Raw genomic sequence first — 22133 nt, 5'->3', positions numbered from 1 at the left:
TTTGGTGCCAAACACCCCAAGTGCTAAACAGAAAAGCAGACACTAAGAGGACACAGAAGGTGGCCAACCCCCAACAGCCAATGCTTCCGCGGCAACTAAAAGCCCCAAACCCCAGAGCTGGCGCTGAGACCCTTCAGTTTTGGGTCTGGAGCATAGCCAATGCTCATCCGCAGGCACACTGGCTTGGCCAGCCCGGAGCCCCCAGCCACCCCAGCACAGGAGGGAGTAGCAGAGTCGTTCCCGAGCCCTTTCACTAAAGGCCACGCTGAGATTTGCTATGTTTAACATCGTTTCTCCAAGTATAGCCGCTTGAATTTTTTCAGCTTTAGCTCAGCAGCTGGGGCGGGCGGGCAGCTGCGGGAAGGGAGGCCGGGGAAGCTCCTAGCATTCCTCCGGCCTAAACGGTCGCCACAAATAGCTCGCTCTCAGCCCAGGGCTATTTCTGACAGCGATGGGGGGAAAAGACTCAAGGCCGGAGCAATGGAAACTATTTGACCCTCCCTAGGTGGTGGGAAAGCAGCAGGCAGAAGCTGATGGCTACCCAGTCTCTGCTCACCGCCGGGGCTCACACAGCGCTGCCTGTCCTACAGCAGCTCCAAGATGTCCAGAGGACACAGCCGCAGCCCCGTTTTCAAGCACCCACCTCTGGCGGGCGGCTGGCTGCGAGCGCCTCCAGCCTGCCACGACCGACGCCGTGCTCCCACAGCCTCGCTGCACCAACAGCCCGGCTGCCCCCGCACCTCAGACCGGCTCTGCAACGCCCCGAGCAAAAGTCAGCGCGAGCCGGGGCGGCTGCAAGGCTCGTGCCGCCTCCAGCGCCGCCTGCTCCCGCTCCCCGGCCCCGCTGCTCCTGGACGGGCACAGAGACGCCCCCACAGCGAGACGCCCCCACCGCCCTGAGCTGTCTCTAGCCGAGCTGCTTTCTTCCATGTTGTCCCACGCCACGCAACCACCCCGCGCCTTGGTGGAGACGCAGGGGCCGGTTCCTCCCCCAAAGGCTCACAGCGGCTGCGCCAAGCAAATCCCTTCGGGAAAGGCACACGAGGCTCGCTCTGCTCTTAGCCACGGCCCTGCCAAGTTTCCTGCTGGGAATTGCTGGCAACTATTTCTGGGTAGTTCAAGGTAGCCGGTCCTTGGCTCTGTCGCCTTTCACAGGAGGCGAGCGGCACCTGTTCCAGCTCAGCTGAGCGGTGCTTAGCCAACCTCAGGCTACATCCAACTGCTGGATACACGCGGGCTGCCAGCAGGCTCCGGCAGCAGCTACTGCCAGCCCTGGGACCTGGCACACCTGCCAGTACATTGAAAAGGCAATTTTGTATACGCACAGACAACAACCCACACCAGACACGGCCAACGGGGTGCTCACCTCCAGCAGGACCCCACTGGGGACTGCTGGGCTACAGAGATCCCTGGTCTTACAGGCAGAGCTACCTTAGCAGTACACTGGGGTGGGCAATAGGCTCCCAGGGATTAATAAATAACCTGCATTTACAAGAGGTCACCGAGACAGCAATGCGCCCAACACGCGCGAGCTGGCCGTTACGCCCAGGGAGCCCCGTACCTGCAGATCCAGAGGCGCTGGGGTCCGTCCTCGCAGGAGCACCGTGTCTCACGTCCTCGCTGCTGCTGGCGGCTTTGGGAGAGCTGCAGGGAGGAAAAGCCCCACGGCGGAGCGGTGTCGGCTCCGGACGCTGCTCCTGTTCTGCAGCCGCGCTCTCGCAGACGCTGGGCCAGCCGCGTTTGGCCATTTTGACCTCCCCATCCGTGCGGGAGATGCCCCGCAGCATGGCCTCACCGCACAGAGGGTAGAGAGGATTAAAAAACACGTGGCCAGAGAAATGCCGAAGAGAGACAACAGAGAATAAGGTGTAATTCTCTGCTGGCAGCTCAAATCTAATAAAACCCTCTTTCCTCTAATTTTCAGGGCTATTTTGGAAAAGGCTGGTATTAGCAGACGTCGCAATCGAGACCGAAACCTGCCTCCACAAGGGCTCCACCCTGGGGAAAGCCCCCGTCCCACGGAGCCGGTGGCAGGCTGGGACCCTCCGTGGGGTTTGGTGCGTTCGGCAGCACCAAGCGCCCGCCGCGAGGGCAGCGGAGGCGCCGGGAGGGACCGGGCAGCCCGGCGGCTCCCTGCAGGGCGACGCTTTCGGTCCGTGTTTGCGTCAGGAGGCCCCGGGCTGCCGACACCTCTTCCTGCTCAGAGCCGGTGTCTCACACCCACCTCTCCGGTGGCCCCAGGCCCTGCTGCCTCGCTACTCTTTCCAGACGCTCTCCACAGGCCGGAGCCAGCCCCGAAGCCTCCATTCACATTATTTTTACCTATAATACCCTGCTTGCGTACCCCGCCGGCTGGGGATGCAGGGGAACAGGCCAACTCGCTCCCATCGCATGGAGCGGCCGCTGCCACCGGCCACGTCCCTCGCTGGTGACGCCGGAGAGGTTCGTGCACCGCCTGGCAGGACCACGTGCTACGGACAGACAGACAGTGCTTACACTTCCAGACAAACAAACAGGATATATAGAGAGAAGGTTGTAAATAAGGGATTTTTATTAGTGGAAGAAAAAGACCACTGCTGTTGAGGGAACACTTCAGCAAGAGAAAGTCAGCTGCTGTCCATTACCACCAACTTCCCAGCTATCCTCCCTGGCTCCAGGATTCACGGGCCCAGACCCACCAAAGCAAAGAGCAAGACCCGGCTCTAAGGGGAACAGGATCCGGCCCCTCCGCGGCTCTCGACAGCTAAAGCGGAGATAAAAGACTGCTGATGTGCCGACAGCAATTTATGATCTGCAAAGATCTGGGTCCAGGATCACCGACGTCAGCCCCGCCACCCACGTGCCAAAATCCGTCCCTTTGAAATGAGGGGGAAGCATGGAGGAGGGAAAAATGCATAAACTGGAATGTTCAACAGAAAAAAATCATCATTTATCTAAAAAGAATAGAAATAAACAAAATGCTTTTAAACAAAATCACAAAATATACAAATAAATCTGGTACAAAATAAATAGGAAAGATTGGAAATCTACAACAAAATTGGAATAATTATAAAATTCATTTGTATGACAATCAGTATATGAAACGTATACACTTCATTCATGGATTGCAGTTGTGCTTATTCAGGTTTCTGTACACAATTGGAAATACTGTAGTCAGAATACTACAACTCTGAAAACCCGAAGTAATGTACAATATGATACAATTAGCAAAGACCGTATATGATGGAAAATAAGACACAGTGAAGAGACCTAGGATCGGCAGCGCAACCTAAAGAAGCTGGGTGGGTTCACATAGCCACGGAAACACGTTTTAAAGGGTGAACTGCAAAGCTTCTGAACACAGGCGGAAAAAGAAGGTTTCACAAATGGAAGTCGGGAAAAGATTCTATGCAGACTTCGATATAGGTACAGGTTTTCCAGAAAAGGATTAAATACAGGAGAAAGGTTTGGTTTTAGAGACCGCTGGTTGCAGAGAACCAGCCGTTCATGGCTTCCACGTGACACAGGGACGTATTCTCAAGTATTTGGGTTTTCAGATTCAATGTATTTGGCATCTGGACGTCTGCCCCGTGATTCAGTTATCCAGCTTTGATCTTCAGCTGTGTGAGTTGGAAAAGAAAAAAACCCACCCAACGGCCTTGTGGTTCCCCCAGCAGGGCCCCCCCTAACCTGCTTGCGAGCCACCCTCCTGCCTGGCAGCTCGGAGAACACGGATAAAACGTGGTCGGGTCGTCGGTGCTGGGGGTCCTGATGGGTTTCCGCTCCCCAGATTTCACACCGAGTCTGCAGGGAAGGCAGAGGAAAGCGAGTCCTTGAGCAACGTCTCCCACCCTCCTCAGGAGCTTAGTGCGAGGGGTGAGGATAGGCTTGGGGCAGCATCGCCCGTTCCTGCCCGGCAGCCCGCGGGGCGGCTGCATGGTCCCCTCCTGCCTTCCTGCAAGCTCAGCTAAACCTCAGCGAGAACAGGAGAGAAACGGGTATCGCCAAGGCAAGAGCAGCCGTCACAGAGCGCTGCTTCACCAAATCAAAGCCAGCACGACGCAGGACACGTACCCTAGGTCAAAATCCACCGGCCAAAGCTGCTCAGCTCAACCTGCGGGGACCTGAGACTTCAGAACGGGAGCTACGCTAGGGCTGACCGCGGCACAGCCGGTCCATTACTTCTGGGAACAGCGGAGTTGGCCGGGAGTCCCCTCCACGCTCCCATATTCGTCTTTGGATGAATCCGGAAGGCATTCATTCAACATTGGCACCTGCAGCTAGAGGCCGACAAGCCAGGCTACTGGTCTGAGGTCTACAACTTTCTCACTTGAATTTGGAAGGATTTGGTACAACAGTGATGTAAAACCCTCCTTTTTTAAGTTCTGCAGTCTCACAGCTGCCAAAACGTGATGGCAGATAGCTCCACCAAGCACCAAATGTTGGGACAAGTCCTTCCTCCCCGACAAACACTGCAACCAGCTTCCCTTCGGTCCCTACTGCTTTGAGAAGGAGAAATGACCATGGAGCCACTGACCTGAGCCCATCAAACGCTCCTCCTGAGCACCAGAGCTGCCCACAGCGTCTGCACGTTTCAGGCACTTCTTTGGGCCTCTGGCTCACGACAGCCTACGAACCTCAAAGCCAGACTCCACAACAGGCAGTTTCTTTTGAGAACAGCTAAACCTCTCCTTCTGGGGGAAGGATTAAACATCAAGCACTTTGGTAACCAGAAACTGGGTGCTGGCACTGGAAGGGTGGGAGCAGCCAGGGCGCTTTGCTCTGCTGGATTCCAGTTATCGGCTCTGCTCAAAGGAAAACAGGGCCCAAAGGAAAAAATCTTAGGAGAGACCACAAAACCGTTTTTCAGTTGGAGACAGAAAATCAGCAACTTTGAGTACCTTATGGCCAAGGTGCAGAAGCATTATTGAGCCTGACCTGAGGATAACGAGGACACCATGACAAGTCACTTTGACAGAGTTTGGTGCTACCGACCCGTGAAACACCTCCCTCTGCCATCCGTACCGTGCAAGGGGCTGGAGGCAGCTTTCCAGCACCCCCTTCCCTGCGACTTGGTGAAAGGGGCTGGGATAACCTGGCATCTCGTGCTTTTTCCTAGGGAATGCTCTGGCCTCCCCAGGTCCAGCTTCCAGCTCTTGACATAAAAGAACAGCAAACGTGCAAAACCCGACTGAGAAGTTCAACCGTACCGCTTTGGACCTGCAGCGATAGCGTCCCCTCGCTCGGACGCGGCCTCAGGGACACTGCAGTGAAGCTAGAGGAGGAGGAGCACAACCTAGCATGAAGCCAGCCTCCAGGATGAGAGCAAGACACCGAGCAGGATTATGCGGGGGGAGGGGGGTGTCTATGGGAAGCCAGCGGATGTTTCAGGTTCCTCCGTGCCGTGCTCCACTAAGAGCATCTGTGCTGCAGACTCACGGGAACGGGGCCAGCATTGCCACAGAGATCACAGCAACGAGAGATCTGCCACCGACGGACCCAGCGCACAACGGAGCAGGGATGAGGGCAGCTTCCTAGCTAAGCTGGTAGCGCAGTGCTTGTCCTCTCTGCCAGTCAAGTCAGGATGAAGGCTGCTCTCTGCTGCGACAAGATGCCTGGTCTTTGGTCACACGTGTTAAGCTTGTCACTTCACTGTTGGACCAAAGCAACCCTCAGTATCCGAGGACCAGGTACTTCTTTGGGTCTATTTAAAGCCACAGGGTAAAGCCAGGGCAGCGAGATGTGCAGCAAGCCAGGGCCTGCACCACCCGGAGCCTTTCGGCACGTGCTGGTTTTCTGCCGTGAGCCAGCTTTGCACCTCAAAGCTTGCAGCACAAGCGAGCGCAGGAACCCCTCAGCGCTGGGCAGCCACATTTGGGATGAAGTCTCGAGTGAGCATCGCAACAAGAGATACTCTTCATAGCATCGTTCCCCTCCCCGCCCAGCCCCAGTTTTCTACCGGTAATCCAGACACTGGATAACTTGACAACTGGTACACAGGTACTAGTTTTAAAACCACAGATGTGTGTATTAGATATCATATAAAATATGGTACATCTTTCAGGTGGGAATGATTTCTATAGATACTCTATTTCAGCACAAGGAAGATGCATGTCCCAACTGGTCCCGGAGAACACGGCTGTATTCCCCGCTACGTATGGTACTTACACAGGATGCTTGCGAGGAGACAGCGCTGCTCTTCGCCGCCCCCACCCCAGCGCCCCCTCGGCTGAGCTCTGCGGAGATCACAGGAAGCACCACTGCTGCCCGAGCAGCCCTTCGCACGCAGCTACCTCTTTGGTTTTCTTTCCTCTGAGCTGATTTGAGCCCTACGTCGCCGCTGCCAAAGTCGCATCCCCACCTGTGCAGGGCCCTGACAGCTGAGAAGCAGCAACAGCAACTCGCCCTGCTCCCCCCAAGCCTCCTCTGGGTCCGAGGCGAGTGCAAAGGGCCATATCCTGAGACTCCTACTCTTGCCACCTCCAACCGCACAAAAAGGCACTTAAAGAAAAGACGGAAAAAAAAACCCTGCGGTGAGGAGAAAAAGGAATGTAAGTCTAGGAGAACAGGGGAGGAACGGACCATGGAGAACAACGCTGAACGAGCGGCTGACACCTCTTTAAACGGAGCCCAAGACCAGCAAGCCTTGCTCCCAGCCAAGTCCCCAGGCGCAGCCAACTCCCACCGCCACGGGGGCGGCTCTCCTCTCCGACAGCCGAAATACTCCCAAACTGGGCTCGCTTTGCTCCTTAAGGGACGAGTAACGGTAGGATGAGCCTGTGTGGGGAGCACAACCACTGCTGGCCGCAGCTAACCCGGACGCCGGGGCAGGCTTCAGCTTCCCGTGCTGGGTCACGGCATCGCCTGGGTGAGAGGGAGCCGTACGTGAGTAAAGGTTTGGAGCAGGAGGGGAAGACTTGCCCCACGCAGCTCTGTTAGGTGCAAGTGGAGGCCCTCCCTGCCGTGCCAGCTTTCGGGGTCCCCCCGCCTCTTCGGCCAGCCCTGCGCTGCACCACGGCTCACACCCTGCCTCTCTGCCGACATCCCTCGTCCGGACCTTCACCCCGCTCGGGGATACCCCGGTCCTGAGCTCTCCTGGGACAAAGGCCTTCAACTGCACACGGATTTTAGGGAGTAGACAAATAGGGAATAAAACAACAAGCACTTTGTACACTCTGGATGCTCCGAGCTTGGGGTCTACAGAGAAGACGATGTTGGTTTGCTAAGCTCCCCCCGAGCCCCTCTCCACTCAGAGCTAGCGTGCTTCGTATGATCTCCATGTCACCAGAGTCAGTCTTGTTTGGAGAAAGATTCTCATTGGAAAGCAAGAACATTCCTTCACTCTTTACAAAGGTTTGGCAATACACACAATTAAAAAAAAATAAATCATAGTTACAACAGATTCAGGTTCATTTCATTTAAAGGAAATTCAACCAACAGGAGTGTAAAAGTTATAATTCACAGTTATGCATTTAAGATATTAGTGTTGAAAACCTCACTTCAAAGAACTTTTGTGCAAAATTGTATTGACAGTAGAGACCATGGCTAGATGCCCTCCCAGCCCCCCAAGCCAACAGGTCATCATCTGCCCCTCTGCCTGTACCTGGAGGCAGACAGACATGGTGAACAACGAAGGCAATAGGAGTTGACAAATGAAGATGCAGTATCCTTCCTACAAGTCAAAGCCTTGCCAAGGTCTGAGGTCAAGTCCAGCGATTCCCAAAGCCGTCGGCTGGTGCCCTGTACCACAGCAATGACTGACAGCTCTGCCACGTGTGTGCGTGGCACTGCAGCACGAAATCCAGCATCGGAGCCCGCCTGAATGCAGACAGGCAACCTGCAAGCCAGAGAAACCAGACCTGCCCTGGTAGGACACCTCCTGCATCAGTACAGATGCAGAAGCCACGGCATTTCCACTACCGTAGGGAAAGCCAAGACCCTGCATTTGCAAACACTGCCCAGAGTCTCAGAAGTAATCCTGCGCCGGGCACAGGGCTCCTCTATTTATGTAGGTTCCCACCACGAGGGCTGGGAACCCCTTTCGTCTGTTAAACAGTAAAACTGTAAATACCCTGAGAACAGGGAGACTGGATTTTTCCCCTCTGTGGAGAGGACCATGCCCTGCTCTTCAAGCTAATTAGTAGTAGCAGCTCCTAACCCCTCTGGGTCAGGTACATATTTTCCATATGAAACACATCTAGAATCAACTATTTTTATGGAAATTATTTAATTTTCCATTATTGGAACTGTACAAATGACTAAAAACAGTCATGCAAAAATTGCCTGCAAATTTTAGAACAGTGCAGCACGGGCAGAAGCAGGAGGTATTTGCTTTGGGATCACATGGCTTTGGTTGGAAAAATAGGCTTTTTTTTTTTTTTAATGGAAACAGATGCTAAAACAAATCCACAACCTGACATAAGAAGCAGAAGTAAGATTGAGCAAGCGACCTCATCCCAGAGAGCGAGCTGCCTTGACTTGAGCCTTCCCTTCTTTGGCAGGGTTGACAAGATGGATACTGCATCTGAGGTTCACCACCGTGTCAAACACTTTCAATAAACTTTTACATTCAGCAACACTAGATAAAAAGTGGGGAGGCAAGTCACTCGCCCCACCAGGACAAGCGCTGTAACATCTCACCGCTTTGCTCTGTGAGAAAGGTGCAATACTAGCAGCTCTCCAGGAAGGAGCAGGGCTGAGATCAGCTTGGGCTGATGCTGAGCCGCGCGCTCTCAGGCTGTTGCACACAGCCAGGGGCGGACGTGGTGGGCCGGTGCAGCCAGGGGCACGTCAGAGCAAGGCTGGGGACTAAGGAAACCCTTTTAGATGGGAAAAGCCGTGATTCAAAAAAGTGAATAAACGCTGACCATGAGAGCGAAGTTTGGGGGCCCGGTTTCCTTATCACTCCACGCACATATGAGATACCGTGGAATTTCTATGCCCCCTTGTGGGGACTTTACCCTTACAGGCTGCTGCCCCTTCCAAGAAAGAAAGTGCACCTTTCCTGTGCTGGCGCTCTCAGCGAGTGGGTCTGCAGGGTCCATCCGCGGCCGTTTGCAGAGAGGAGAGCAAAAATTAGGGCTGCTTCCTGAAGCCGAGAGAGAGCAAAAGCGAGACACATGCACACAGAATCTGCTCGAAAGCCACACACTCTGATTTCCTGCAGGGAGTTACTGCAGCAAAATATTGCACCTTTCCAGGAAACACTCGCAAAGACAGACCACGGGAACTCGCAGGCAAGGGCCTGCCCTAAACAGAGAGCAGGAGACATGTGGGGCAGGACACAGAGAGCTCTGGCAGTTGCATTTGGGACCGGGGGTTTCTCTGAGGGTCAGATGAGATTATCCGAGTGTAAAGAAAAGAAGGGGAATGCTACATAACCAGGACCATGGAACTGTCTTGAACCAGAAACCGCAATGCCTCGTTTGTTCTTCTCTCCAGAACCTAGTACTCAGGGCAACGTTCACATTTTGTCTGAGGCAGCAATGGAAAGGGAGACAATCGGGAGAGGGGGGACGTGTTTTTCATTTGAGGACCCGGCTGGGACTTAAAGTCCATCTGAGGGAGTGGGGAATGCCAAGGTGTGAGGCACAACTGCCACGGGGCATGTCTCTCTTGCACCCAGTCCACATGCAGGTTTTCAGGGTGGAGGAACTGGTTTCTGCTGCTTGACACTGGCTGTCCTGCACTAACGGCAGCCTGGTGGGAGGCGCTTTGTTCGGCTACCATGGTAATCCCTAAAATGGCTGTTAACAGGAGAGAGAGAAAGAGGGAAATACACTGAATCCTCTCAAAGGAAGGAATGTGGCTGAGGAACAGTCTGGAAGTGAACCTCTCCGAATCCCTGAAGTGCAATACACTCGCGTCTGGAAAGTTGTGTCAGTTCTTGGAGAGGACAGGATGGTCCCGACTCCTCAGCAGAGCCCATCCTTGCACTGGCAGAGGTTTACTGTCACCTGGAGAATGTACTTTGGGCATAATTGTAGCAGCATCTTTTCTGTTAACACTAGAGATTTAAGGGGGGAACAGGGACTGTTGATCTCCCTGCTACTTAACAAAGATTGTGAGTCTGTTGTGGCCAAGGTAGCTGTGCACAGACTATTACGGCATGCGGTCGTTTAAAGTTTGTCATTTTGGGGTGCACAGGGTTAACTTAATGATGCAATTCTCAGGAACATCAAAGGAAAATCACCCAGTTACACCACTGTGGAAAACTACCCCGGCTTTCATTGCACAAGACTGCTGTTTTGCTAATTAATCCCTTCCCCCCCAGTATCATCTTCAACATACACAAAGTTTTTGGAGGTTACAAAACTAAGTGTACCAATGCTTTTGTCTGTTTTACAAAGAAACCTTCTGAAATTTGAGAGATCATTACATACCAAAATAACCACTCCTTCCCTGAAACTTAACTGGAAGAATGCAATGATACTCATCCCTTGACCCTCCAGGTGGCTGAAACCAGAGGTTCCTTGAAGCTTGCTCATTCTTAGGAGACAAACACATACAAGTACCGGTTACTAACTTCTTCAACAGGGCAACAAAAAGAACCAGAGAGAGGTGAAAAGAAGTCTAAGAACATTGGAGCCAATTTACAAAACCACAACAGAGCTTACTTCTGGTTGGGGAGGGACAGAAACAATTTAAAACTCTGCAAAATACTTTTTAAAAACATGATCTCTCTTGAAAAAATAATTGGAGCAGTTTTTAAACTTCTCCATATGTGTTTGAGGAGGAAAAACCCAACAAGGGTGCAAAATACAGATAAAAAATAAACATGATTCTACTTTGCAAGAAGTATTTCATCGTTCTCAAGGGTGGCTCACCATTCCCAAAGTACGCTTGGGGCTTTAGTCTCTCTATCTTGCTCTTTGCTCCTTTCTTCCTGTTTCTTCCTCTTCTGCTCCCAGAATGGACGCAAAAGTCTTTGGTCTCAGAACACTGGATGCAGCACAGTGTTGCAAGCACATACTAACGGTGTTCACACTCAGGGAGGAGGCAGGAAGGAGCGAGGACTGGTCCTGCTGAGGAGATGGGATGGGTGGGTTGTGGGGAGTCAGCTCCTAGATGGCTCCTTCACTGTGCATACTGTGGTTGGGCTTGTTGTGAGTCACGCAGTTCTGTTCATTCAGCAGGTTTGCTGTCTCGTCTGGCAAACCGTCATGCAGCTCCGTAAGAGTCAGTTCGATTTTAGTGTTTTCACTGTCCGAGGACTGAGGTGTTTTGTCCATCCGGGATGCCATCAGGGCATTTTGGTACTGCTGTCTTGAGATCTGCTCCAAGCACAAAAGGAAGGAACAAAACCAGCCAGTCACACTTTTGTCTCCCGCACTGGACACATTAAGAAAATGAAGTCCCCCTCCCCTTCCAGACGGCCATGCTTAAACTCCTGTTTACCTGGGATCAGCTCCACTTCTACAAAACATCCCTGTGCTTTGCAAGCCTAGAACATCCCAACTCAATGACACTGCATGGTGACATTCCCACAGACAGGGTAGAAGTGCAGAGCTATGCAATCACCATGCTGCTCAAAGGCAGGGACCTATTCCTATGCAGAGATTTTTAAATTGAATCTCCATTTCCTTCTAATGATGCACATCTTTAGGGCTGGAACTAGAGTTCAGTGAAGTCTTTCTCCCAACTTCAGCAAGCTCCAGGTGAGGTTCTGAGCACCCCCACAGAGCCGGAGGCGAAGAGCTCTACTGCTCTGGTCTAGACCAGCAAATGCAGCAGCACCTAGATCCTTATTCTTATACATAAGGCATTTGATTCTAGTAAAGACTGGGATCTCCATAGAGACGAGATCAAATTAGCTATCCATAAAGTCTTCAACTGGTCTCTCTGAGAGCCAGCTGCGCTCAGCAGAAGAGTCGTAACAGGAGCTTGTCAATACTGCCCGCGATACCTCAGAGGCAAGGAAGCCCATAGTCCCCTATTGCTGAATATGGTGGGAGAGGGGGGAATTCCTCCTGAACCAGCAGTGTACACTCCTCTGGGTTAGCCTTTGCGGCCAGGACAGGCAGCAGGACGTACATGCACCACATGCACCAGCAGCCCCACATGCTGGAAGAGCAGTGGGTCACCTCAGCGGGAAGGAAGATGGAAGAGGTTAAGCGAGTCTTTTAGAAAACCATAAACTTCAGTAGCAACACAGGAGGAGGACTGGAAATGGAGATATTCAGATGGACCAAGTCACAGCTTCCAAAGCAAAATCCAAACATGCACAAGCAGGTCACAGCCCCGGCTTACAAGGCATTAATTGAACAAATGCCCGTGGGGCACAATGAAAAAACTCATGTTGAATACTCTATCCTATGTATGAAGCAGAGTGATACAAAAAGAGGTGTTCAAGCCTGATTGCAAAGAGACCAGACCACAGTATAGCATTCATCAGCCTCCGTATGAACACAGTGAGAGCTGGAAGGACTCCACGTAAACCAGCACAAGACGAGCAGCTGCTCTGTACAGCAGACTGGCCATTCAAATCTGTAGCAAGACTTGGTAATAGTAGTTCAGCTCTAGATCAGCTTGCCCAGTAATAAATATGCACTGGTCTAAACCGCGAAGACTTGAATCATCAACCACTACACTTGCATTTGTCAAATTTTGAATGCAAGACTACTCTCTTTTTAAAATTTGGCTCCCTGTAGATATGGAACAATCCATTTAGTATTCCAGGACTTCCATTCTATTCCACATATTTTTAATATTGAATTAACTTTGACAGAAGTTGAGTTCACAAATTATTTGAATTGCACACAAAGACATGCACTTTCCTTAAGAAAGGCATCAAGGTCAATCTCTGGCCATGGGACATCAGCTTCCCTGGACTCCCAGCTGGGCTGGAATTGCTGCCAAAATTAGCTGTTCCTCAGCTCAGCTAGCTTTCCTCATCCCACAGGACTCGCACACATTTCAGCGTGGGATGCACCATGCTGGGGGACAGAGCTGTATTCATGCAGCAACTCACTGGTATTATGAGACATGAGCCTAACATGTGAAGTTAAAATAAAGATAAATGTCCAAGACTTCTTCAAGCAGAAGAAGGATGACAAGTCGGAAAGTAAGATCAAGAACCCCAAACTGAAACCAAAATCAAAAGTGAATAAAAACTGCATCCAACATAAAATATCCCATCCTTTAGGAAATGACACTGTCAGCTAATGAAAGGTTTCCATTTTGGATGGCTCCAAGGACTTCACAAGGACATGTCTCTCATGACTAAAAGCACAGAAAGGATGTTTTCTATAAATTTTCTTTGGAGGACCTGGAATCCAGGAGCTTATGTGATCAATCTACTTTCAGTCCTAAAGGAGAGGAACAGGGAAGACAGAAACCAATCGACAGCAGATATTTGGAAAAACTAATTTAAAGTGATTTTAAAATGGGCTGCTGCCTTCATAATGCTATCTACTCATAGTGCTATAGAGCAGTCTACAGAAATCTCCCTTCCCCAGGCTCTCCCTCCTGATGTTTAAGCCCAGCTTTTCAGCAGGGCCTTACCAGCTCTTTTCCTACCTTGACAAACTGAATGTCTGTGAGTGCTTTCACTGAGTAGTCCGGGACATACACTTGGAGGAAAGACGCATTCAGTTGGTTGTTGCTGCTCCCTAACGTTGGCGTCACTGCATCAATGCGATCACTTCGGTTTAAAGAGTCTGAGTGATTCAAGCCACAGGGCCGAGGTGGAGACTTGTTTTCAGCTGAGAAACGGGCAAGAGGGAGAGAATTCTTAAATTAAGCAGAAAACATTTAAAGTCATCAGTTTCAAAGGGATAAAATAAATCATGATGTAACACAGAAGATCTGTAAATACTTAATCTACTTATAACAAGACATGCAGCTCAACAACCAAATTACCCTGAGAAAAGCACATTTTGAATCCAGAGCCGGGAGCTGACATCACTGAGTATAGTTTAAAGACACCTGTTTTTATTTGTACTGCAACGGACGAAGCACTGCGCACAGTGCACAGTTGGTCGCAGCGTTTCAGCTGCTGCATGGTAATTGCCAGAGAAAGGTAACTTCCCAAGGCTTTCTAACAGGAGCTCTTGACTGTCAGACCATGCTTAAGAGATTTCTTCTTCTTAATGATTTATAATCGTACCACCAGTACCAGACCTTCCATCCACACAGTCAGTCCCAGCTAACCTTTATCCTCATTATACATTTTATTCCATCTGGTACCTATATCTACTACCTTGCCTTCTGGATTAGACCAGACACATTTACAAAAGCATAAGAATGGTGAGTGACAGAGTCCTCAATGGACCAACGTGTCCCTTGCGCAGTCCACATGATAATTATTTCAATAATGTTTCCTCTAGTACCTGTCAGCGCTTGCAACTTGAAGGATGGAAAGCTCAAGGGAGGTGAGCAAGCACCACTTGGTACATGCCAGCCAGCGAAACAGAGAAAACAGCCCATGCTACAGAGAAAAATGTGTGTCCAGGAGAGATATGGACAATAAAGGAATAAAACTAGAGACACCATTTTCCATCACTGGCCTGCTAGCACTGCAGAGTTTCACTTACCAACTGCAATCCTGCAGCTATCCAGAGGAGTGACTGGCCACAGTTCTTCTAACGTAAACGTGCTTTCAGCAAGCCACAAACATTTTGCATCCCTAGCTTCTGCCCACACAGTGACCCAGAAGGACAGGAGGGCAGGCAGAAATGCATCCTAAAAGAGACCCCAAGCCTTTCTACAGATGGGCTTCTCTTGGATGCACATAAAGCACATACCAGTCAAAGAACTGTCTTTGGGGCTGGTGAATTTTTGGACGTTGCTGCAGTTAAATTTCGTTCGTCCAGCTCATACTGAAACTCAATGTAAGCTGTACTACTCACTGTGTGATACACATTCTCAACTGCAAGATCATTTTCATATAATCTTTAGATACGAAGCCTCTTTGTGCAAGTCAGCAACATTATCCTTGTAAGCTTTTCAACTTCTTTTTTGGTGACTTTTTGATATAGAAACTTAGGTCAAAAAAAACCCAACCTCCCAAAATTCAACCCTACCCTTGTCACTTAATCACTATAAACATAACTGTTCCTTGCCAAAGGGATACAGCCGGATCTACATCCAGCCTTTTGTTATCTTAACATTTAGATGCTTCCAGATGCATGACAGAATTGCCCTACTTTTTATTTCCCACTTAAAACACATCTGATGTCTTCTTTCCTTCAATTTCTAAAAAAAAAAAAAAAAAAAAAAAAAAAAAAAAAAAGAGGCGCAAGTGGAAAGATACAGGTTCTGACAACCTGGCAAATTTTCTGGCATTTCTACACTGTGAGGAATTAGTGCAAGTCCCTCTGGTAACACCAAGTACGGGCTTAGACGCAAGCACTCGGAGCTCTGCAACGTTCCCCCTCGATACCAACTAGCCATCTGGAAAGCCACAGCAGGCTGCAAGAGCTGCTGCCAGGAACCAAACCTCTACCTGCCCACGGGGCTTGAAACAGGCTCACAAGCAGAGATGCTGGAGAACAAATAAGTGTGAAGACTGAATGAATTTGCACTGTCTTTCCCACCTGCATACACAAAATACAGCTCTGCGAGACAAGCATTGCTGCTGTTTGGGATAAAGATTTCCATCTGAAACAGCTTTACATTCTCCTGACTCGGATCTGCCCTCTCTCTTCACCAGGGGTCCTACAGTACATTACTAATAAAAACAAAGAAGGACAGAGAGCAACATGGCAAAGCCTGCTAAAGAAAGCAAGGGACAGATGGAATGAAAAGACAGAACAAAAGAATATGACAACAGAAAACCAGAGGGAAAGGACATCACTTCTTGACCTATGTACAAGTCAGGGAGGGAGAAGAAAGTTACTGAAGGAGGGAGGATGCAGAAAGAGCAGAAGGCAGAAAGAAAACCAGGCAGGTCCATGTTGGCAGAACAGTGCCCTGCCAGTCCCCTAGCAGGTCTGCTCAGATCTGGACAGATCTTTTCTACCCGCATCTTCCCAACCCAGTCTTCAACTTCCTATACAGGGGATAAAGAGCACAAACCACAAGGCAAACATCAATACAACCAAGTTATGTATTTCAGGTTAAACAGCAGGGTCCTTTTTAGAAGGACCCAGCAGAAGGTCCAAGTTTCATCAAACCTGGTACCACATGCAAGCTGATGTTCACCTACTGCAGCCACTGCCATGGTGACCAGGGTTACTATATCAGTTTCTTTCAAATAAGATATTCTCCCCATTATTACTTTCCATACTTGATTTTTGGGGGGTTGAGGGAAAAAAAAAAAAAGCTAGGAAAATATGCTTGGCATTTATGTTGGAAACAATTTGCATGTGCAAGGTGTACACTTCCTCTGTAGAAAGGAAAGGGAAAAAAAAAGGACCTGGCAAAATGAAAGAATCAGGCTAAAAAAGATAATCAAAGCTGCTGAGTTTAAAAGAAAGCCATCAGATACTTTAATTAAAGAAAGATTAAATTTCTCCCCCTTCTTTCAAGTTTAGCAGCAGGAAACTTTAACAGGGCATGAAAAAAATCCCCTGCAGGGCAACAACCTGTAGTTTGGTTGGAATGTGCATGAGACCAGTTTAAGGACTGATGGTGAAATACATTTTCAAAATTGAAAAAGGAAGAGAGGGAAAAATACAGGCAGCAGATGGTGAAAGGTTTTGAAATGTACAATATGTACTAATGTTTAGGCGTTGTTTCACTTAAATATGCATCTAATTATCTTATTTGTTTTTAGGTCCGGGAAGACACGTTCATCTGAAAACGATAACTTCAAAAGGAAGAAATATGTTCAGTGTGGCCCAAACTATTTTAGGCTTCTGCTGTTCCTGTTCCTGTATACTTTCTTGAGTGGTTTCCATTTTTCTCAACCACACTGTGCATGCACAGTGTCTGCAAAGCTCAGTTCTTGACCCTTCCCAATTTCTAACCGTTCAGCCACATCTTGGAGCTCATTTTGGCCCAATTTGTTCTCTCCTTGGCGTTATCCCTCTAAAGCGACTTTTTATGTCAATCAACTCAATTGTTCAGCAGAAAATGTCTTAAGCAAAACATGGAGCCAAAACCCCCCCAGGAGCTCCCACATCTTCTTGCATATTCCATTGCAGATCTGTCCCCTCTGTAAATCACTGTGCAGGTCCATGGCATTAACCTCATTGAAAAAAAATTCAAAGCTTTCGAGCATTTGAAATGATCAGACTTCATATAAGTGGTAGAATTTAACACCTTTTTAAATATAAGTCTTTTATGAAACAAGTTCTTCTTTCATGGCAGTTTAGCAGCAGACATTCACTTCTGCTAAATGCATTTTCTTCAGAAAATTTTAAGAACTTTTTGACCTCAGCTTGGGGGAGGATATCTTCCTTTAAAATCTCCCCTCCTACTATTTCACCAGCATACATATGCGAACCAAGAACAAGTGCACATTACCATATACATTCTCTTAAACATGTTTTTAGTTCTTTCCATTTTGACGACTCTCACGTTGCTACCAGTTAGTCATAAATAAAAGTTCAGGATACCTACCTGTGAGGCAAAATGCTGTGCTGGACTTCTCCCTAACGAGCAAAGGGGTCAGATAAATACAGACTGCGACTGACTTTTTATGGCATCAGGGCAGTCACAAGAATGGTGAAAATAGAAGCATGCGGATTTACCTGGAGAACCTGCTGCTAACAACTCTGTTCTGCTGACAACAAAGGTACGAGACAGGGACAAGGGAACTAGAAGAGGGAGAGAAAAAGGATGAGATCACGACCAGAAAGGCGGCAGCTATCCACACTTGACAGGGGAAGGAGCCAGTTCACACACTGAAGAACTAAAACCAAAAGTGCAAATCAACTGTGGAAAAGTAAAGGGTTAAAAAACAAACAAACAAAAAGACAATTGAACAGTTTTAGGAATAAATCAAAAAAAAAAAAAAAAAAACAAGCCTGCAGAATTACCCAGTGAAGTGAACAATTTTCACTTGCTAATTTGAGTGGTCATCCAGCACAGAACGGTCTATCAAGCTCTACACGTTTTTAAAATAGTTTGAAAGGAGCAGTGGTGCCCATTCCAGCCTGGAAGGCAAACAGTTAAAACAAGCCAGAAAGCTTTTATAGGTGCAATTCCTAATAGGAGTAAAATAAAAGTAGAAACAAAACCAAAGGAGACTTCATAGTTCATCAGGTTTTCAGTACGCCATCAAGTGAGGTTGTGATTTTCAAAGCTCATCCCTGTCAGAATGGTTACAGGACTGCTAATTATTACTGTAAATCCCTCCCTAGCTGTAGTTAAAGAAAAAAGCTTTACTGATTTCTTTTTCTTATTTTTTCCTCCAAATTATGCTTTAATCTCCTGTTACTGACTTCAGTGGGGAGAGGAGGCACATAAAGTCTAATTAGGAGCCAGGGAAGAACAGGAGTTTTCCCGTGTTCTGCGAAGGTTTATACTTTAACTGAGCTTTCATGTCTACCCAGAGCAAAAAGAATTACTTCATTTTTATGAGCTCATCCTAACAGAAATTTCAGGATGCTGTAAGACATCATAGAACAAACCCTCCGAAATCTGGGGGAAAAGCAAGCAAAATGAAGGGCTAGCTACTGGTAAAAACCAACCAACTGCAGGGAGACAAATCCAGGGTTAGCAGAAATTAATTTAAAATAGTGCCTATGCTTAAGTTTGACTTGACAAAATCCAAGATGGGTTTCAGGGCAGACACAGGCGAAGGGGCGATCACTTGATCTCACAGGGCTGGGGGCAACCGGCAGGGTTGCAGGGATGGTTCGCAACACAAGGAAAAAAAAAAAAAAAGGGAACACTAAAACATTCAAAATGAACAGTGCTGGCAAAAAGAGAAGCCACAAATGATTTCCAAGAGGAGGTCACGTAGGAGTGAAGTGATCGTGCTCCACCCAGCTCTGCGACTGGCCCGTGCTGCAAAAGCTGAGCTTCGAAGCCAGGAGAACAGCCAGGGTATGATACACTGGTACGCACACGCGTGTTACATATGGTTCATCACAGGTACCACGGCTACTGCACAGGTAAAATCCTCCCAGCAGTCTGCACACTTCCAAATCTGCCAAACTTCCAAAGGTGCAACCAAGACGAACCTCACTGAAGCGCAGACTCATGGAATAACTAGGCTCGTCTTTAGGCAGGAGCTCCTAACAGAGATCCAGCAGAGGCTCAGGAAAAGGGCAGCACTGAACCGACCAGCTGTACCTCTGGCAGCCAGGAGAACTGCTTCTGTTTGCAGAGTTTACTCTAACAAAGCTGTGTTCATAACTCATTTACAAAATAATTCTCATTCCAAAGGTACCACAAGCCATTCACAAATGTACATATAAATATGTACACACACATAAAGGAGCACTCATTAACCTCCTGGTAAAACAAGCTGCCTCCCAAGTGAAACCTAAGAGCTGCTGTGCCTCTGCCACAGGAGAAGTGGATTTTGGCATGACAAACTCCTCTCCTGGGAGCTGAATAGGCGACTTCAGGTGAGCAGACTGCCACTGCCAGCGCTGACGCCCCAGCTCTCCTGACCGGGACTGCGGGTTCCCAGTTAACATCAAGATCTTGGCGATCGAAAAGGCAACACTACCAGCACGAAAATACATCAGCCAGCACCACAGGGAGGGCAGGCGGACGCACCACGCTGGCCGCCCGTGTCACCCACCGGCTCACTAGTGCCGCTGCCTGCAGCACACGGAGCTTTCTCAGAGGAAGCTTGTTAAAGCACCGCTAGCCCAGCACCGCTTGGCGTGTGGGACAGGACAAAACCACAGCTTGAGGTGACACAGCTACGAAGGACCAGAGCAGCTAAGGAGCCTACTGAAGCGTATGCTTGGCCGATTCTCAAGTATCCTCCAGCGCGTATCTGCGAGGCGGTGGCTTGGGACACTACTGCTCGTGCACGGGGAATTTGCTGCCCTCTCGGGCTTGGCCACAAGCTCTGCTCCGTGCCGATTTCTCGGTTACGTCTCTGCGCAGCCTGGCAGGAGCGCTCTTTTTTCTTTGCGCTGCTGCTCTCGTTCGCTCAAGATGGCTTTAGAAACAATGGCAAAATAAACCGTATCCAAACTAACAGGTTGTTTGTGTTTTACACCACTAGATGTCCCCCTGCTACTAATTACTTATTTCCCTTAATTCAATCCCTAGTGCGCTGCTGTCATCCCATACCAAATGCATCACTCGCTAAGGCCAGTGTTTGCATCCGCCTGGAGCTTGCGAGCTGGCGAACCTGTGCGAGCTGCTCAGGTTTCAGCGTTAGCACCGCCACCGGCCTCGGCCCCTGCCGGGGACGTGACGCCGGGCTGGCCATTTCCCTGGCGAGGAGGAATCGTTTACATTGGCCCCGCAGGGCCTACCTCCGCCGCGCTCGCCCCGGCAGGCGGGCTGGTGCGCGAGGGCGATCCGGAGGCAGACGGTCAGAGAACATACCTGGCGATGCTGTCAGGGCCATCACCCCATAGTAGGAAAAAGCACCAGCTTCAAACTTCATCCCCTCTTTCCCAGCCTCCACTTCCACTTTCCCCTGTCAAGGAAAAGGAGAGAGAGCGGCAATTAAACGGGACCATAGGTCTAGAGGCACGAGACCTGACTTGAGCCCTGAAAGCTAGTTTCACCTGATGTTACTGAGGTGGCGTCACGGTCCCTGCAGCTTGTAACAGTGCCTGAAAAGGGAGAGTGCAAAACTCCTGTTCCCTGAGCTATTCTAGCCTTGGGATTACCCCGGCCGGTGCAAGTCCCTGCAGAGGAGCGGGGCTGCCACAGCAGCTCTGCACGGCACTACTGCCCCGCTCCGTGTGCTGCCAGGCTGCTTCCCCTCAAGCCAGGGAACAAATACTGCCCCCAATATCACAGCAAGCTTCTATGTACCACAGTCGCCTGGGGTCTGGAGACACCTATGCGCTCTGAGCCGCGGCTCATGTTCACACGAAGGCCCCTTTAGCACAAACACCGGAAACGGCGATGGGAGACAACGCGCAAGGAGCTTGTCTGCTTTCACCGATGAGATTCCCCTGGAAACAAAGTCTTTATTCCTGAAGGAGCAGTCTCAGGACTACTTTGGTTTTTCTGGTTTCTAGCAGTTTTCCGGATGCCACAGCCTGGAGCCCATCCTGCTCCTGTGCAGAGTCTTGTCTAGAAGGACCTTCCAGTGCTTCCCAAGCTGTACAAAACCACGCTACCATGCAAATGCAGCCATTTCGGATGTGGGCTGAGGCAAATATTTAACATCATGTAATAATATCATACAAAGGAATCTAGAAGATAAACTACTTTATCAAACGTAGCTGTAAACATCCCAGTTGCTTTGGTATACAAGTAGACAAAAATAATTGGCTTCTCAGTGGGACCTGGCTTTCATTTCCGTCCTTACTGGTACTGCACTGAGCGTTGCAGTACACTACCGCAGAAAGAAATTGCATGCAACATTCAGGTTGAAGGACAGAAAGGTTGGGATTTTAGCCAAACCACATAATTACCTGCAATGCTTTCTCTCTGGCTAGGCTGGAAAGCAGAGACAGGCTGCCGGTCCCGTGTGTACTGATTAGACTGACCATCAAATGGACAGAGTCAGGTCAAAATGAGTACAAAAGGTAGATTTTCTTTCTATGCGTTTGTGGTAGTAAAAGCTATTTAAAATGACTAACCATGCCTTTAACTTTACAGTACTGTACTCAGGCAGAAAAACATGAAAATTAAATCAACCTGGAAGAGACTTGAAACCAAGCCAGTTCGTCTGACTGTCCCAGATGAGGAAAAGCTCACAAAAGCTACCTAACAGGAACAGAGTGTCTAGCTCACAAATCCACTTTCCTGCTATCGCAGGCAATCACTTCATATAATCCCTTTTAAAACCAATTTCACTCCACAACACAAATAAGTAGCTTATTTGTTCATTATAAGCCTTCCAAAAGGTACTATTTTGGTCACCAAAGACTGGTTGTAGACAGGGCTCTCAACCTACTTATCGTTAGTGTTCGCCAGTTGAGATCAGGTCTTCAAAATACATACACACGTGAAGCTTTGATTTTCATGTACAGTCACTCTGAAGTTAGTAGCTAAAAACCTACAAACTAGTAATTAGCCATAAGAATAGAGCCTCGATTCCAAAGATTAAATTGGTAAATTTAATGCGTAGAAAACCTATTTACTTGTGTTCTGGTATGCTCTTACTGTGAAGA

The 22133-nt window shown here is 49.1% G+C and overlaps 1 protein-coding gene across 1 annotated transcript in view; it reads right to left on the bottom strand.

The window, feature by feature from the left end:
* Positions 1-7381: 7381 nt before the first annotated feature.
* CNNM2 (cyclin and CBS domain divalent metal cation transport mediator 2) overlaps positions 7382-22133 on the bottom strand; it is a 129488-nt gene continuing 114736 nt past the window's right edge. Inside the window, exons 5-8 of the mRNA XM_013954983.2 lie at positions 20386-20479; positions 17616-17681; positions 13498-13682; positions 7382-11252 (exon numbers count right to left, since the gene is read on the bottom strand). Coding sequence (XP_013810437.2) covers positions 11043-11252; positions 13498-13682; positions 17616-17681; positions 20386-20479 — 555 coding nt within the window. The 3' untranslated portion in view covers positions 7382-11042. The remainder of the gene's footprint in view (positions 11253-13497; positions 13683-17615; positions 17682-20385; positions 20480-22133) is intronic.

This window comes from Apteryx mantelli, chromosome 7 (genome assembly GCF_036417845.1).
Source record: "Apteryx mantelli isolate bAptMan1 chromosome 7, bAptMan1.hap1, whole genome shotgun sequence".
NCBI classification, from domain to species: domain Eukaryota; kingdom Metazoa; phylum Chordata; class Aves; order Apterygiformes; family Apterygidae; genus Apteryx; species Apteryx mantelli.
The sequence above is the reverse complement of the archived record's forward strand: the minus strand, read 5'-3'. Positions and strand labels throughout refer to the sequence as shown.